Source organism: Nyctereutes procyonoides, unplaced genomic scaffold, assembly GCF_905146905.1.
Source record: "Nyctereutes procyonoides isolate TBG_1078 unplaced genomic scaffold, NYPRO_anot_genome, whole genome shotgun sequence".
In the NCBI taxonomy this organism is placed as follows: domain Eukaryota; kingdom Metazoa; phylum Chordata; class Mammalia; order Carnivora; family Canidae; genus Nyctereutes; species Nyctereutes procyonoides.
Window position 1 is genome coordinate 3,957,850 of NW_026575117.1, and position 16,423 is coordinate 3,974,272.

Below are 16,423 nucleotides of genomic sequence, written 5' to 3' on the forward strand. Positions count from 1 at the left end.
GTTCCACGGTCCCCTTCCGCTCACCGTCTCCCGTGTGCCCTGCCTCTCTTCGTGCTCCGCCTGGGGGCCATGCAGCCCCCGAGTGGCTGCCCGCACAGCAGAGGCCAGGTGGTCACAGCTCCAGAGCCCAGAGGAAGCAAGTCTCTCCAGGTGGGTCAGGCCTTCAGAACCTCTCTGTTGCTGTCTACCTTCCTCCACGGATCTCCTGGCCTGGAGTCTCCGCTTGCCTTTCCTTCCCTGTGCTCTCAGACCATCGGAACCTCCAGGGCGGCCCAAGCCTGGCCTTGGTCAGAAATGATCCAGGCTGGGAAGGGTTAAGGACAGGAGCCCTGATGGATGCCGAAGATTATTAATTATCATTTAGGGAGCCGAGGAAGGGTTTCTCTCTGCCGCCTACACTCCCCTTTCACATGATCTCTGGCCATGGCCACGGATAGGAGGGGGAGAGAAGAGGAAAAGGAAGAGAAAAAAAAAGGTTTTCAAAGTAATTTAGAGAGTCTTTGTACAAGCTTGTGTGTTCAACCAGCAGCTTGAATCCCAGGCAGCAATAGACCCTCGGAGGCAATAACCAACTGGGAATTGAGTGGAAAGAAAATAGGAATTCTAGACCCGAGAGCTGTCCAGTTTTTTTTTTTTTTGGTTTTTTTTTTTTTTTTTTTTTTGGTGGTGGGAGAGGGAGTAGGGGGAGGGATTAAGTCCAATCTTTCTGGGGGAGGGCTCAGCTCTGGGCTTTCATGGATAAAACACTAAAGATCAACTCCATGTGTGTGACCCAACTGTCCTGGAAACTTCAGCTGGAAGGGAATCCAAACCTTCAGTTGTGCTTATAACTTCAGCTCAAGTAAGAAAAATGAGGTGGGGGGGGGACAGGGTGGGGACCGAGGCTTTGGTGGCGGGGGAGGGCTTGGGAATGGATGCGGTGGGGACGAGGCGGAAGAGAGCTATGTCTTTAATTCTGTCCTATGGTTATACATATTTTTTCTTCTATGAATGGGTTTTGCTGTAAATTATAGCTTTGCCCGTGGTCCCTTGGGTCAAAAGAAATAGTCTCTAAACAGAAAACAGCTCTGATTGGTGACTTTCCTTCTCCCCTCCCAACCCCCTTCCTAATTGAAACCAAATGTGCAATATATTGGATGCTGGGATCCCTGGCGCTCTCCCAGGAATCCTCAGAATGTGAGGTTTCTCTCAAAGCATCTTGCATCAGCCTGTGGATGTATGCCTACGCCGGGCTCCTTCGCCGGCAAAGTGGAAAAAGAAGCGTTTCACAACAGATTCTTTTTTTGGGGGGGTTTGGAGGGGGACGCAGTGGATTATAAACTCTGTTTTCTTCTTCCTCAATCTGTGTACTCCTGGATGAACGTAAGTTACGTGTTTTTGTTTCTCTTTCCTCCCCCCCTCCCTTTTCTAAAAAAACGAAAGCTCTGAATTTGCTTCTGATGGCTCAGGAAAAGTTTTCAAAAGGAGGCAGAAGGGTTTGGAGCCAGGCGAGGCCGGGTTGGGAACGGGGGCGCCGTGGACCCGAGAGAGCCAAGCTCTCACGGTGTGCGGGGAGGGGTCCTGGATTTATCTTTACGGAGGGAAGAGCAAAGCAGCCTAAGCCAGAGCGGCCCGAGCCACCAGCCGCATCCTCAGTCGCAGCTCCGGTGCAGGGCACGGCGGGGTGGCGTGTGGCAGGCAGGCCAGGCCCACGGCACGGCTGGTTCCTGCGCCTGGACAGGCCGAGCTTGGGAGCTGGTTTCGGGGTGCAGTAAGCGCGGTGCCCGAGGGTCCTGAGTCGGGGAGAGGCCAACTGATTGCACTTTCGTTTTCTCAGCAGCGTCGCCGACTCCACTGGGAGCAGGGCAGCTTGCGGGCTGTCTGGCCGGGTGGCTGGGAGGGGGCCCGTGTGGAGGGGGGCTTCTCACCGCTGGCCCGGGGTGCCCTTCCCTTTGTTACCCCGCAGCTCGGGGCTGTTTGCAGTTGGGAGCCCTGCGTCCTGGCCGATGTTCAGGAGTCCCATCCAAGCGGCTGAGACTCTCGGGGTTGGGGTGCTCGCCCTGTCCGGGCCCGTGGAGGGTCAGCACCATCTTGCCCTCTGCTTTCTGCGTCCCTTCCCCGGAGTTAGAGCCCTGCGAGGAGCCTCAGAGGTGCACCCAGCCCCTCGATCCGCAGCTGCAGCAGGGACTGACACGCCGGGGCCACTGGTGGGCCTGGCCGTGGAATCGGGGCTTCCCTCGCCTCGAATGCAGCCCTCCGTCCCCCATCACCTCTACTTTCTTGTTCATTTCGTGGCCTAGACGATGGGGACACTTCAATGAACGAGTCCCCGCAGGGACCCTCGTTACCGCCCCGGGGAGGATGCTAATGGTGGCTCATCAGCTCGTGGTATCTCTGGTCACACAGGGGACCCTTGAACAACAGGGGTTGGGGCACCGACCTCTGCGCAGTCGAAAGTTCATGTACAATTTCTGACTCCCCCAGAACTTAACTAGCCCACTGTGGACCAGAAGCCTTGCCCGCAACAACTAGTCGGTTAGCGCGTGGACTGTGTGTCGTATGTTCCCATGTGTGTCTGTTACGTGCTGTATTCACGCAATAGAGTCGACTGGAGAAAAAATATTGTCAAGAAAATCATGAGGAAGAGGAAGAAGCATTAGCAGTACTGTACTTTTTTTTTTTTTATCAGAAAAAATCTGTATCAGCAGACCCACGCCGTTCAGGCCCGTGTTTTTCGAGGGTCAGCTGTATTTGGTTGTGTGTGTGCATATGTGTGTGTGTGTGTGTGTGTGTGTGTGTGTGTGGAAAATAAAGGAGCTGACGTCCGAGTGCTTACTATGCACCAGGCTCCAGGCTCAGAGCTCTGTATGCAGCGTTGGACGGATCCTCACAGCTCCGTAAGACGCGATTCCTATCTCATACGTGAGGATACCGAGTCTCAGCGAAGCGGAGCGGGCTGCTCAGGGAAACGCAGCTAAGAAGTCTGAAATTCACGTACGCCTGACTCTAGAACCTGTGCTCTTTTTTTTTTTTTTTTTAAATATCCTTTGCATTTTACTTTCTTAAATTGAGGTATACCCATAATGGCCGGATATTTGTACTCCTTGCAAAGTGATCACCACAGTACGTTCAGTCCCCGTCCGTCTCCGCACATCGCCCCACAGAAGCGTTGCCTTGTGATGAGAGCTGAAATCTGTGCTTCGAGTCCCTGGGCGGTCATGCCCCCCTCGCCCCTCCACACACGCCTGTGGTTACTTTCCGGGTCGAATTCCGCGTTTCCCTCCGTGGCCAGGAGGTGAAGGCATCAGGTTGGGCCTGGACTGATTCGGATTCTCTTTCGGGGTGCACCCCTGTGCACGTGGCTGTGTATTTATCTGGTGCCAGACAGGGGCTGCAAGTGGGCACCCCTGCAGGCTTCCTTCTGCGCGCTCCCTAAATACTTCCCTTTGCCGTGCAAGGAGCCTGGGGTTTAGAGTCGGAAGCACCGAGTTCAGATGCCGGCTCCACTTTTTACCTCCTGGCAGTGCTGCACCTTGGCCTCTGTATTTATTACCCGGGGACGACAGCAGGACCATCCAGTGTTCTTGTTTGACAAGATATGGGACAGGACCGTGTCCTGGAGGCTGGGAAGGGCTTAACCATACCCGTTCCTGTAACGATGATCACTGCAAACCCAGGACCACAACCTGGGGCCGCCTGTGGCATGTACTTGTCTAAAACCCTGAAATGGGAGGCCACAGCCCCAGCCTCCTTCGGATGGAAGCAGTCCCTTCCCGTGGGGGGAGCAGTTCCAGTCTTTCCATCTGAGGCTCCCCTCTGGTGGCCTGGCTTGGCCATCGCTCCTCGCCCCAGAGGTCACAGCGGGAACCGGAGGACACCATGCTGGCCTTGGGTCCCCTGCTTCAGTCTCCACCACCTCTGACCAGCGGGGTGTGTAGTCGTCCCTTGGTTTCTCCTTGAAGGAGATCGGCCTTTGAGGGGCTTCATGGCTGAGGGTGGATCCCTGACCCGAGGCTTTCTTGTCCTTGGCAGAGGTGGCTCTGCACCCCAAGTCCCCCGGGCTGTGCCTGGAGCCAGAAGGAATGCAGCTGCTCCCGGGGGTGGGGCTGGCGGCCCGGCAGCGGGGAGGCCCCTGCCTCTGCTTCTGGTTAAGATCTGTTTGCTTTATAAACACGGAAGGTAAGGGCAGGTGAGGGCCTTCTCAGGACCTCTTACTAAGAACCCTCACACTGGACGTGCCCACAGTGTCTGTGCCTGTGGGATGATTGGAAATCCATGCCTGGTCTCTGCCCCCGGCCCTGGGCACAGGGCGCCTCACGCCCTCCTAGTTTTCCAAGTGCTGAGAGCACTGGGGGCATTTCTTTCGAGTCCTTCGGTCTCTGACCCCATGTCCTGACCCAGGGCTCCTAAATCCCTCAGAATTTCCTGGGTGACAGGAGTGTCCTTTGTTCTAATGGGTGACTCTGGGTGGGCTCCTGGATGGGGGCCGGTCACCAGAAAGACAGAGCCCTGATCAGAAGCCTGATCAGCCCCAGAGGCTGGAGGGTGAGTCAGTGATCCATCCTGCCTGCACGCGGAAGCTTCCATGAGAATCCCCGCAGAATGGAAGGGGGAGCTCCGCGAGTGCATCTACCTACTGGGGGGTGCTACGCCCCAACCCCAGGACAGAGGCTCCCATTCTCAGGACGCTCCCAGGTCTTAGCTGTGTATCTCTTCTTCCGGCTGTTCATCCGTCTCTCTTCTCGTATCTTTCTTTATATAATAAACTGGTAAAAGGAAGTAAGCGGTTCCCTGAGTTCCATGGGCTGTTCTAGCAAATGATCAAATCCAAGGATGGGGTCGTGGGAACCTCTGATTCGTGGGCCGAGTCAGACAGAAGTTGGGGACCTGGTGTTTGCCATTGATGCCTGCACTGGAGGGGGACGGTCTCGGGGGCCTGAGCCCTACCCTGTGGGGTCCGCACCAGCTCCAGGAGGCCTGCGTCAGAATTTCTGGGTGCGGAAACCCACGCAGCTGGTGGCAGAGGCATTGTGAGCGCGTGAGTGGAGGAAACTGAGTTTTTCCTGGACGATGTCCGAGCACAGGGTGGGAGCATCATCCAAGGGAGCCCCATCAGCCCCCCTCTCCTCTAGCGTCTCTGGTAGCACACCGTCTTCTTCCTCCACAGTCCCTCCCTGGGCTTCAAGGCACATGAGCTACCTATGACACGTCAAGAATATAGTGCATAGTGCAGACCTTCCCCCTCCGACTGCATTTCTAACAGGCAACAGGCTACCAAATAAGAGCGCCCCCCCCCCCCGCTCTTGTTAACGCCACACGGTTCTAGGTTAGCGATCCTTCTCAGACTCGCTTCCCGAGCTCCTTTATGAGATCCCCTCTCAGGCACATCACCCACACCTCAAACACGCAACCCAAACACGTGTCTCACTGGCATCCAGAAGGCTCACACTGCCCCCCCCATCTAAAAACAGACTTCCTCGACGTGCCCAAGTCCTGTGCAGGCTCGCCCCAGTGGAGACCGTCGCGGTGCAGACACACTGGGTTCTTTATGCCCCTTGCCCTGTTGGAAGCCGTGCCCCGTGTGAATCGACTCTCTCCCAGCGATGACGACTCAGTCCAGAAATGTGCCCGACATCCCCAGGCATCCAAGAGCGTCTCTGAATTCAGCAGCCCGCCGCAGTGAGGGCTGCTCCCCAGGAAATTAGAAACCCCGGTGGGACTTAAGGACCTCCAGGCCAATGACGTCAGAGCATCTCCAGTTGGGGGTTGGGAACCAGTACTTTGAAGTGCCCACAGAGTGGCTCTACCGTGAACCTCCCCTGCTGAATATCCACGTCGGTTGCCTCAGCCACTCCTTGGCAGGCATGAAGGGCAGGCTGGGGACAGAAACCAGCCCGGACTGCACCCCCTCTCCCGTTGTCCTACAAGCAATCTAACGCTTCGTGCCTCCCTCCTCCAGTTGCCTCGTGTGAGCTTCCCGCAGACCTCCTCATGCTGTGTCCGACCTCGCTTTTCCCCTTAAGTGGAAGTTGTCCAGGCCTCAGACTCTTCCCGGTGTGGAGTCAGATAGACCTGACTCCCAACCCGGGCCACGCTCACCCAATCTGGGCCCCTGGGCCACCTGCTCAAACCCCCTACGTCTCAGTGTCCCACTCTGTGATGTCAGGATTATAATTCCCATTTAATAGGCATTGCAAACGCCGTCTGCGAGCACTACACAGTTAATAGACGAGGTCGACGCGGGTATCACCAGTTCAGCACTGCTGTGTGGTCCTCCCTGTTTTCCTGAGGCCCATTCCCAGCACTCACCTGCCCAAGTTGGCCTCTGCCAGCAACAGCACCCAAGGTGCACTCGCAGAGCAGAGGACGTGGGTTCAAGTTCTGGCTTGGCCACCGTGTATTAGCCAAATGACCTTAGACGAGATACCCAGCCTCCTTGAATCTCCTTCGTCTCGTCTCACGGGTGTGATAGAAGAACAGGTGTCACTAGATATGCAGGGAGGCCCGCACAAAGCCTCGCACATGGTGGGGTGAATGCTCAGTAAGTGGCGCCTCTCTTGTTCTGAGGCAACTGTTGGTTCCTCACAGGCCACAAGCTCACTTTGCATGAATCTTGGGGACCAATACCTTGGATTGATTCCTTTCATCTGAACACCTTGGTTAGGTCATGGATGAGATTTGCTGGAAATTGACCCTTTTGGATTTGAAATGACAGCCGTTGTGTCATCTCCTCACCCCCACTCCCTGCTTCCCCCACTGCACCTTTACCCAACCTTTCCCCTAATACCCGGGACACACCTGTGCCCAATACCATCTTGTCATGGGGAACTGATCGAAGAGTGGGTTACATGGCTGGGGGCCTACATGACACCAGAAGAAAAAAAGAATTGGCAGTTTGGGGCAGGTAGGGAAGAGGGATATTATATATTAGCCACTGGGCAAGTTACTCCCATTACAATGAAAAGATTTAGAGGCTGTTGCAAAGAGAAGATAATCCCATTACAATGAGAGGTTATGAGTCACAATGTCGACTGCTGTTAGCTGAATGCAAAATGCATTCAGGAAAGGGAGAGATGAGCTAACCAAAGAGAAATTCAAGTTCTGTAGATTCTGTAGGAATCTTCCAATAATAGACTGGTCCCACCACGGGTTCCAAACTGGAGGGACCACGGGAGGTGGGGGTATGGGGGCACTGGCCTTGACTTGTTTGTGTTGACCTGTTTTCCCCTCCTTCTCATACCCAAGTCCCTGCCTCCCTTCCCCATCCCCACACTTCTTGGGAATTTCTAATCTGTTTCTCTCTGGTTGTTCTGGGTTCTCTCGGAAATTCCATTTTATTTTATTTGGTTTTCAATAAATGCGTCTATTCAACAAGTATTTATTCACTGCCTATTAGTGTAAGACACTCTGTTTAACATTTTTAAATAACCACAGCTTAATAAGGGAACTGAGATGTCCAGACGCCGGCCCAGGGACATTCACCAGAACACTCATCACCTAGTGGCTAAAGCAACGGTCTCCCTAAACTTTCTTTGTCTCTTTTCATTTCATATGCATGCATTTGGATTTGTTATGATTGGGCCCATATTATTCAGACATGACTTAGTTGAAAATAATTCTCTTCTTCTTTTGGTTTTCTCTCTTATTTTTGCTTTCTGTCCTTTCTGTTTTGCGTAGAACTATTTGATGTTTCCAAGTTTGTCTAATTCTCAAGCAATGGAGGCTCCCAGCACTTGGCAGGGTATATACTTTTTAGCTGGAATCTCACCTTGGCCTTCCTCGCCTAAGAAAGGTCGGGTTTGACCCGACCCAGTCACTGAGTCCTGGAGGAGCAGTGAAAAGGTGAAGAAGTTCTAAACTGGGCTCATACTCACTTCCAAGCCCCTGGGTTCAGCTGGGCTTCTCCTGGACACCGGGAGGGTCTGCAGTGGATCACTCATTCACCTGTCTTGTGGATTGTGTTTTGTGCCTAGACAGAAACCAAAGAGATAAAGAGATGTTGGAGGGTCCTTTGGACCTACTGCTCAGAGGTTAATAGTACCTGCACTGTGGTGTGTGGGTCGGAGGGGAGGGCATGATGGTCCCAGCACCATCATTTTCTAGATTTTTTTTTAAAGATTTTATTTATTTATTCATGAGAGACACACACACACACAGAGAGGCAGAGACACAGGCAGAGGGAGAAGCAGGCTCCATGCAGGGATCCCGATGTGGGACTCGATCCCGGGTCTCCAGGATCACGCCCTGGCTGAAGGCAGGCGCTAAACTGCTGAGCCACCCGGGCTTGCCCCATTTTCTAGATTTTTGACCTCAGAGAAGCCTTTGGACGTCCTTGGGCCTCAATGTCCTCATCTGTCTCCCTTCTGAGTTTTTATCCCCTCCTCCTTAGGTTCAGATAAGATGATGTGTAAGAAGCTTTATACTGGAAAGCACCGTGCCTAGGAAGATGGTAGGTGGCCTGTCCTTTTGGACACATTTCAGAGGTAGCTAATCCAGCAAAATTTTCCATATGCAAGATTGTCCTTCGGGTCTTCATGGCTTAGGCAGCCAAAAATGAATTGAGATCAGAAATGGATTAAATAGAAGGACAAGGAGTATGTGAAAGAGGAATAATGTCTAGAACTTGAAAGTCAAGGAGTAGTAAAGGGGGGTTGCTGTTTTTCTTTCTTTTTCTTTCAGATTTTATTTATTTATTCATGAGACACACAGAGAGAGAGGCAGAGACACAGGCAGAGGGAGAAGCAGGCTCCCTGCAGGGGGCTGGATGTGGGACTCGATCCTAGGATGCCGGGATCACGCCCTGAACTGAAGGCAGATGCTTAACCACTGAGCCATCCAGGCATCCTATTGTTTTTCTAGATAAACTTATGAGTATATATAATTTTGATAAAAATATGCCCTAATTACGAAGCAGTTCCTTTGCCATATATGCACATGTGTGTAAATATGTTTATTGTTTGTATCTTGATTATAGATTTTTATGTAGTTGTAGAAAAGGACAAATAATCTAGTTTTTTTTTTCATTTCTTCTTTAAAAATTTTGAACACTATGAATTCAGAAAAATCCAACAATTAAAATCTTGGTGAATTCTTATGTCTAAGAGAAGTAGTTTCTCACCAATTTTTACTTCAATGGTACTGATTTTTTTAAAAAATCAATTTTTTTATCCATTATGAATTTTATGGCATTCTGGGAAGCTGTCATCGCTTTGTTTTTGCTGAATGCATATATTTATGTCTTAGCAGATGTTTGTTGTGGGTTTGCTCTCTGTCAGGTGCTAGTCTAGGTGTTAGTGATCAAGAAGACCAACAAGATTTTAGATGTTTATGATCCTTCATTACATGATTACAAATCATGCTCCTTGGTATTTCCCCAAATGAGTTGAGAGCGTATGTCCGTCCACACAGAAACCTGCCTCAGATATTTGTGATGTTTATAGCAGCTTTATTTGCAGTCGCCAAATGGATAAACTGAACGGATAAACTGTGGTCCATTCAGACCATAGAATATTACTCTGCAGTGAAAAGAAATTAGCCATCAAGCCGTGAAAAAAAAATAAGGAAGAGCATTCAATGCATGTGACTAAGTGACAGAAGCCAATGTGAAAAGGCTGCATTCTGTGTGGTTCCGACTCCATGACGTTCTGGAAAGGGCAAAACTATGGAGGCAGTAACAGGATGAGTGGTTGTTGGGGGTTAGCGAGGAGGGAGAGATGAACATGAAGAGCGCAGAGGATTTTTAAGGCAGTGAAACTATTCTGTACGATACTAAATGGCAAATACATGTCATTATACTTTAGTGCAAACCCACAGAACGTGCAACACCAGGAATGAAGCCTGATGTCAACTATGGACTTTGGGTGATAATGACGTGTCAGCGTAAACTCACGGAGTGTTAGGAATGTACCACTGTTGGGGCGCCCGGGTGGCTTAATCGGTCGGGCATCCGACTCTTGATCTCAGCTCAGGTCTTGATCTCAGGGTGGAAAGTTCAGGCCCCACAATGTAACACGATGGTGCAGGATGTTGACGTAGGGAAGGCCGGATGCGTGTTTGGGGCGCAGGGAGTATATGAGAATGCTCTAGTTTCTGCTCAGCTTTGCTATGAGCTGAAAACTGCTCTGCAGAATGAAGTCTCAGATCCCAAATTTCCAGCGTTTTGATTTCATTCTGGCTTCCTTTCTATTTGGAGGCAGGCCTTGTATCCTAGTTATAACGATGAGCATTTCTATTTAAAAATTATTTTTACTTTTCAGATAACTGTTGCTATTGTACCCTAACAAATAACATATAATAATTAATAATAATAAAAAATAAATAATAATAAATAATATCTTATTTATTAAAGGTAATGGAGGCAAAACTTTTGCTATCAGTGGTTAAAACGATTGGTAAAGACTGATTTAACAGCTTACTAGCAGATATTTGGGAAATCTCTTTGACACATCATTCAAATTATAATAACTATCACCTGAAAGGAGAGTCATTTGTTTAACTAATGTAACACACAAATATTCTCGCTTAAAATCAGAGTGTGGTAGCAAGAGTGGGATAGGTCAGGTTAAAAGAATAAGCTTTTTTTTTAAAGTTTTTATTTAAATTCCACGTAACATACAGTGTAATATTAGTTTCAGGTGTACGATATAATGACTCAACACTCCCATACAACATCCGGTGCTCATCACAGCAAGTACACTCCTTCATCCCCCTCACCTGTTTCACCCATCCCCCCACACCCACCCCCTCTGGTGACCATCGGTGTGTTCTCTACAGTTAAGAGTCTGTTTCTTGGTTTTTATTTTCTCTTTCTTTCTCTTTTCCCCTTGGTTTTTATTTTCTCTCTCTTTCTCTTTTCCCCCCTTTGGTTATTTGTTTTGTTTCTTAAATTCACATATGAGTGAAATCATGTGTATTTGTCTTTCTCTGAGTGACTTACTTCACTTAGCATTATGCTCTCTAGCTCCATCCACATCACTGCAAATGGTAAGATTCATTCTTTTTTATAGCCAAGTAATATTCCAGTGTGTGTGTGTGTGTGTGTGTGACATCTTTTTTTATTCATTCATCAATCAATGAACAATGAACACTTGGGCTGTTTTATAGTTTGGCTCTGGTAAGTAGTGTTGCTATAAATGTTCGGGGGCATGTATCCCTTTGAGTATTTTTGTATTATTTGGGTAAATACCTAGTAGCACAATTGCGCATCGGTAGGGTAGCTCTTTTTTTAACTTACTGAGGGATCTCCATACTGTTTTCCAGAGTGGTTTCACCAATTTGCATTCCCACCAACAGTTCATGAGGGTTTCCTTTTCCCCATTCTTGTCAACATTGTTTCTTGTGTTGTTGACCTTAGCCATTCTGACAGGCATGAGGTGATACCTCATTGTGGTTTTGTTTTGCATTTCCCTGATGATGAGTGATGTTGAGCATCTTTTCATGTGTCTGTTGGCCATCTGGATGTCTTCTTTGGAAAGATGTCTATTTATGTCTTCTGCCCATTTTTAAATTGGATTATTCATCTTGGGGGTGTTGAGTTTTTAATTTTAGCTTTGCCACCTATTAGCAATTGGACTTTATGCAAGTATTTTTTAGACCTGTCTGCATTTCAATATTCTCATCTGGGCAATATGAAATTTCTCTATCTTCTTGTTCAAGTATACTAATCACTGTCCATACCAGCACCCATTCTCCCATTTTCACTTTTATAGCTAGGTCTTCGATCATTGCAGTCTCTACTGTAGTTCTTACCATGTGCTCTGAATATCCTCCTCTGTCCTCTCATGTTGGCTAAATGCCACCCTTCTCTAAAGGTCAGCTTGAGTTTCAGATCCTCTGGCAAATTCAGACCTTCCTTTTGGAATCCCTGGTTCTTTGGGTCACAATCATGTAGTCTAGCAAGGAAAATGTCTTAGGTAATTTTTATAAGTCACCTTGTAGCATAATCCATAAGTATTTGCTGAGCTATCAATATATATTCTATTAGGGTCTCATGATTTGCCTCACATAGCGTTATTTGTTGCTGGGAAAATTCTTAGAGGGCTGTAACTGAAGCCTCATATACTATAGTCTTTGAGGGTGTAAGGGAGCTCAATAGACTTCAATTGCTTGGTTATTCTGTAAGGTCAGGATGTCCAGAGAGCCAGGTTTTGGAGAAATGGTGTAAGCACTGGGCTCACTATCAGACATACTGGACTCAGTTCCTGCTTCTCTTGCATGATGGAAATTGAAGAAAGGAACTAATGAATGTCTCTGTGAGTACAAATGAGAAGGAATAAACTCACATGTGAACACTTGGTACACTGAGTATACAGTGTACACAGGGCTAATTTTTTAAAAAGCAGTGAGTAGAGAATGTTTATTCCCAGAGACCAATGACTAGTCGATTCAGGTTTCAGGATACAGCCCCAGATCTGGCTTCTCCTGGTTTGACGATGGGCAGAGCTGGTGTCTTTCTTTGGATCATGCTTTTTATCTCATGCGTTTGCTCAGACCTCTGGGGATAGAAGTGCTTACCTCTCACCTTCCCTTCGCACACTAGTGCTCACTCTTCTTTGAAGCAGCTTTCATTTAAAACAATTATTAAAAAATTCTCATTTGAACATTCAGTGTCACATAAGAAGCAAATTAACTGTTGCTTTAGATCATACTTAGAGGTGAAAAATTTTAAACCTTTTAAAAGCTATTCATTACCACGGGGATGTCAAGCTAGGATATAAATTCTAGACTTATGTGGATCCCTCAAAGGAGTATGAAAAGTTATTTTCTAACTCTTTTCCTGTGCTTTTGGTGGTAAACTTTGTTTTTGCAGGATAGAAGGTGATCGATGGACTTCCTACTATCTCTTCACAACTTTCTGATGTTTACTTGCCTTCCTCATCTTCATGACTTCAGGTGCTAACTTTGGCCTCTTTACAAAGGCCCACAGGCACCCCACTTACTCCAGAAAAAAGAGGGGCTCTGCTGTGCTATATGCTTAGCTAGAAGAAATTCTAGCTCTAGGATACCAGGTCTCCTGGCTTTCATTTTTTTTTTAATTTTTATTTATTTATGATAGTCACAGAGAGAGAGAGAGAGAGGCGCAGAGACATAGGCAGAGGGAGAAGCAGGCTCCATGCACCGGGAGCCCGATGTGGGATTCGATCCTGGGTTTCCAGGATCGCGCCCTGGGCCAAAGGCAGGCGCCAAACCGCTGCGCCACCCAGGGATCCCTGGCTTTCATTTTCTAATTGATCATGTAGTTGCCAGCATTTATGATGGGTCTTCAATCAAAGACACTCAGAGTATCTAAAGTTATCCTGTGAAACTTCAAATGACTTTGTACTTCCTGATGATCCTACTACCAGGAGCTTTGGGCCCTGGGCAGAGCAATCTAGGAGACGGAAGGAGTACCAAAATAGGCCGAAGTTCTCATTTTCAGCCCAGACTTCTCAAGTAGTATGAATCTTGAAAGGACTTTCAGGGTTTAAGATCTAAGTCCTCACTTGAGTTGGGCAGGGCAAGGAAAAGTCTGGTGAAGTTCTTAGGTAAATAGGAAAAAAAAAAGAGTTTGACACTTTACAAATGGCTCCACGTTTGTTATCTGCAGACTCCGTGTAACACACGAGTCCTGGTTTTGAGGGAGATGGTGCATGTGGAAAGTCTAGATACACTTACGATGTTGCTTTGTGCAAAGGTGATTAAGGCACGAGCCGGGGTACCTCCAATTTCTTTTGGAAATAAACTGATATTAGGTTTTCCAAAGAAGTATTGAAAAAGTCATAATGAAAAGGAATAGAAACTGTATTGAATACTGTTATACTTTTTTTTAGATTTTTTTATTTATTTATGATAGTCACAGAGAGAGAGAGAGAGAGAGAGAGAGAGGCAGAGACACAGGCAGAGGGAGAAGCAGGCTCCATGCACCAGGAGCCCGACGTGGGATTCGATCCCGGGTCTCCAGGATCGCGCCCTGGGCCAAAGGCAGGTGCCAAACCGCTGCGCCACCCAGGGATCCCGAATACTGTTATACTTAATGCTATATTTTAGTGTGTGTGTGTGTGTGTGTGTGTGTGTTTTGTAACAAAGTACTTTGTGGGGTGGGAGTGGGGAAGGTGCTCTAAATACTTCAGTGCTCAGAGCCTCTAAAGGTTCTTCATCCAGCCCTTTATAGGAATATCAGCCATAATTGTCATCCCCGATTTGTTCCCAAATTTACTCAGCCCCAGTTCCGTAGGGCCGTTGGAGAAGCACTGTGATGCTATTCAAAAATACACCCAAATCTATCCCTATGATGAGGTTATTGTAGTTTCTACTGAGTGATCCAGCAATCAGCATTAGGGAAGAACATCCATCCCACTGATCATGGGGGGTTCCAACACTTCCTTCTGAATAAATGAGGGTTAGATGAGAGTGTTGACGAAGGATGGTGATGTCTAGACCCACGTCCTTTCCTTTGATCAGAACTCAGCAATTCCCAGCACCACCACTAACCACAACTCTTAGGGCCAGGCAAGTGGCTTCAAGGGCGAGGTGAGTGGTGTTCCAAGGAGAGTCTCTTGACCACCTCACCTCCACCCCCCTGCCCCCCACCAGACTAGTAGCTTTGCTGATGCCAATGTAGGGGGCTTTGGGAAGTTAACAAAATGGTACAGAAGGCTGTATGGAACCTGCAGCCAATCCTGCAGGGGTGGCTTTGTGTGTGGGGTTCTGAAGGAGCAGATTCTCTGCTGCTTACTCTTGGTGAAAAGGCGGGAGCAGGCTTTTCACAGGAGGCAGGTGCTGATGGGATAGACTTAGCTCTCTAAACATCTTCTCTTGGGATTATCCAGTTTGATGTTACTCAAATCTGAACAATATATAATAGACATATTATATAGGATTTTTTTTCAGTACCTCAGGACAATTATTTAGATGTCATTAAAATATGAATACACATGACAATAGGTTTACACTTCTTGTGCTTACAGTTCTCCTGCAACTATAAAGCCAAACCAAATTTATAAATGAAATCAAATATAACTATGAACTCAATAAAATAAATTGAAAACATTATTTTACTGGTCAAATGATGTGGTTAGTTGAAACGAACCATTACTGTGGAGGGTAAAGATAGAGTGGAACCATGTGGCCTCAGGGCTTGGTCTATGTTTCATTTGGGTCTGAAACAAATGTAATTTAAATGTAATTAATATGCTTGTAGAAAATGCCCATCAGGATAAGTATGCTAAATTGTTAATTATAGTCTCAGGGGTTTATGAGTTCAGGAAAATAAAATCTCATACTTAACCAAACACTAAAAGTAGGAAATGGTCGAATGTCAGTATTTATTTATTTATTTGAGAGAGCACACACACGAGAAGGGGAGGAACAGAGAGAGAGCGGCAAGCAGACTCCGCACTGCGTGTGGAGCCCGACATGGGACTGGATCTCGTCACCCTGAGATCGTGAGTCGAAACCAAGAAAACTGAAACCAACAGTCGGTGGCTCAAACTGATGGAGCCACCCAGGCGCCCCCAGATGTCAGTTTTAATGAGGTATCATTTGATAATTTGTTTAATTGTCTATTCACTGGAGGATAAGATTAGCATGGTGGTGACATTAAAATTAAGAGAATTAGGGACAGGACCATTCTGCTTTGTGTATTTATGCCTTGGGCTTCTGCGTATAAACCAGGAGGTGTTGGTATGTGAGAAGTCAGAGTCTACATCACACTTCTGCTCACAGCATGAACGTGGCACTGACGTCTATGGTGAGCAGATTGAACAGCCTGGTGCCATTCGGTGACTCAGTGCCCCCTCCCACCCCCGGCGTGTCCTCTGTTTGTAGATTGGTTCTTGACTTGATCTGGCTCTCATTTGGCATTTGTACAGTGGTGAACACAAATGAAAAGGCAGGCACTGAAATTACACAGCAGAACTTCGTTCCCACTCCCATTAAGAGTTTCAAATGATAGAATCATAGATACAAAATTTTTTAAATTCTGGAAATTTTGTGGGTGGCAACTTGCACTTGGGGACACTGCTTTTTTTAATAAATTTATTTTTTATTGGTGTTCAATTTGCCAACATATAGAACAACACCCAGTGCCCCTCCCATCAAGTGCCACCCTCAGTGCCCGTCACCCAGTCACCCCCACCCACCGCCCACCTCCCCTTCCACCAGGCCTAGTTCGTTTCCCAGAGTTAGGAGTCTCTCATGTTCGGGGACACTGCTTTTAAACTAAATTCAGACTCCAGTTTTTCTCAGCAAAGACATTCTGATCTCCCCGGGTCTCTTTCAAATGTTTTAGTAATTACACTAACAATCATGATGAATTCAGGGTGATGTGTTTAGTGTGTACCAAGATTTAGGCAAAGCCCTTTCTCTGCGTAACCTCGCGGAAGCCTCGTGGTAGTTGTGTGGGGTGGGTGTCTTTCCTGTTTTCCTATTTTATCTAGGAGGACACGTGGCACGAATCACACAACGA

At 47.7% G+C, this 16,423-nt stretch overlaps 1 protein-coding gene across 3 annotated transcripts in view; it reads left to right on the forward strand.

Annotated features, from left to right (window-relative positions):
- Positions 1 to 740: 740 nt before the first annotated feature.
- DDR2 (discoidin domain receptor tyrosine kinase 2) overlaps positions 741 to 16,423 on the forward strand; it is a 152,298-nt gene continuing 136,615 nt past the window's right edge. For 2 of the 3 annotated variants that reach the window (XM_055333988.1, XM_055333987.1), the window contains exon 1: positions 1,188 to 1,362. Coding sequence is in view for 1 of the 3 variants with exons in the window: in XM_055333987.1 (XP_055189962.1) it covers positions 1,219 to 1,362 (144 nt within the window). In the remaining 2 variants the exon portion in view is untranslated. Of the gene's footprint in view, positions 842 to 1,187; positions 1,363 to 16,423 lie in introns of those variants that run through there. The other variant, XM_055333989.1, reaches the window with a different exon arrangement.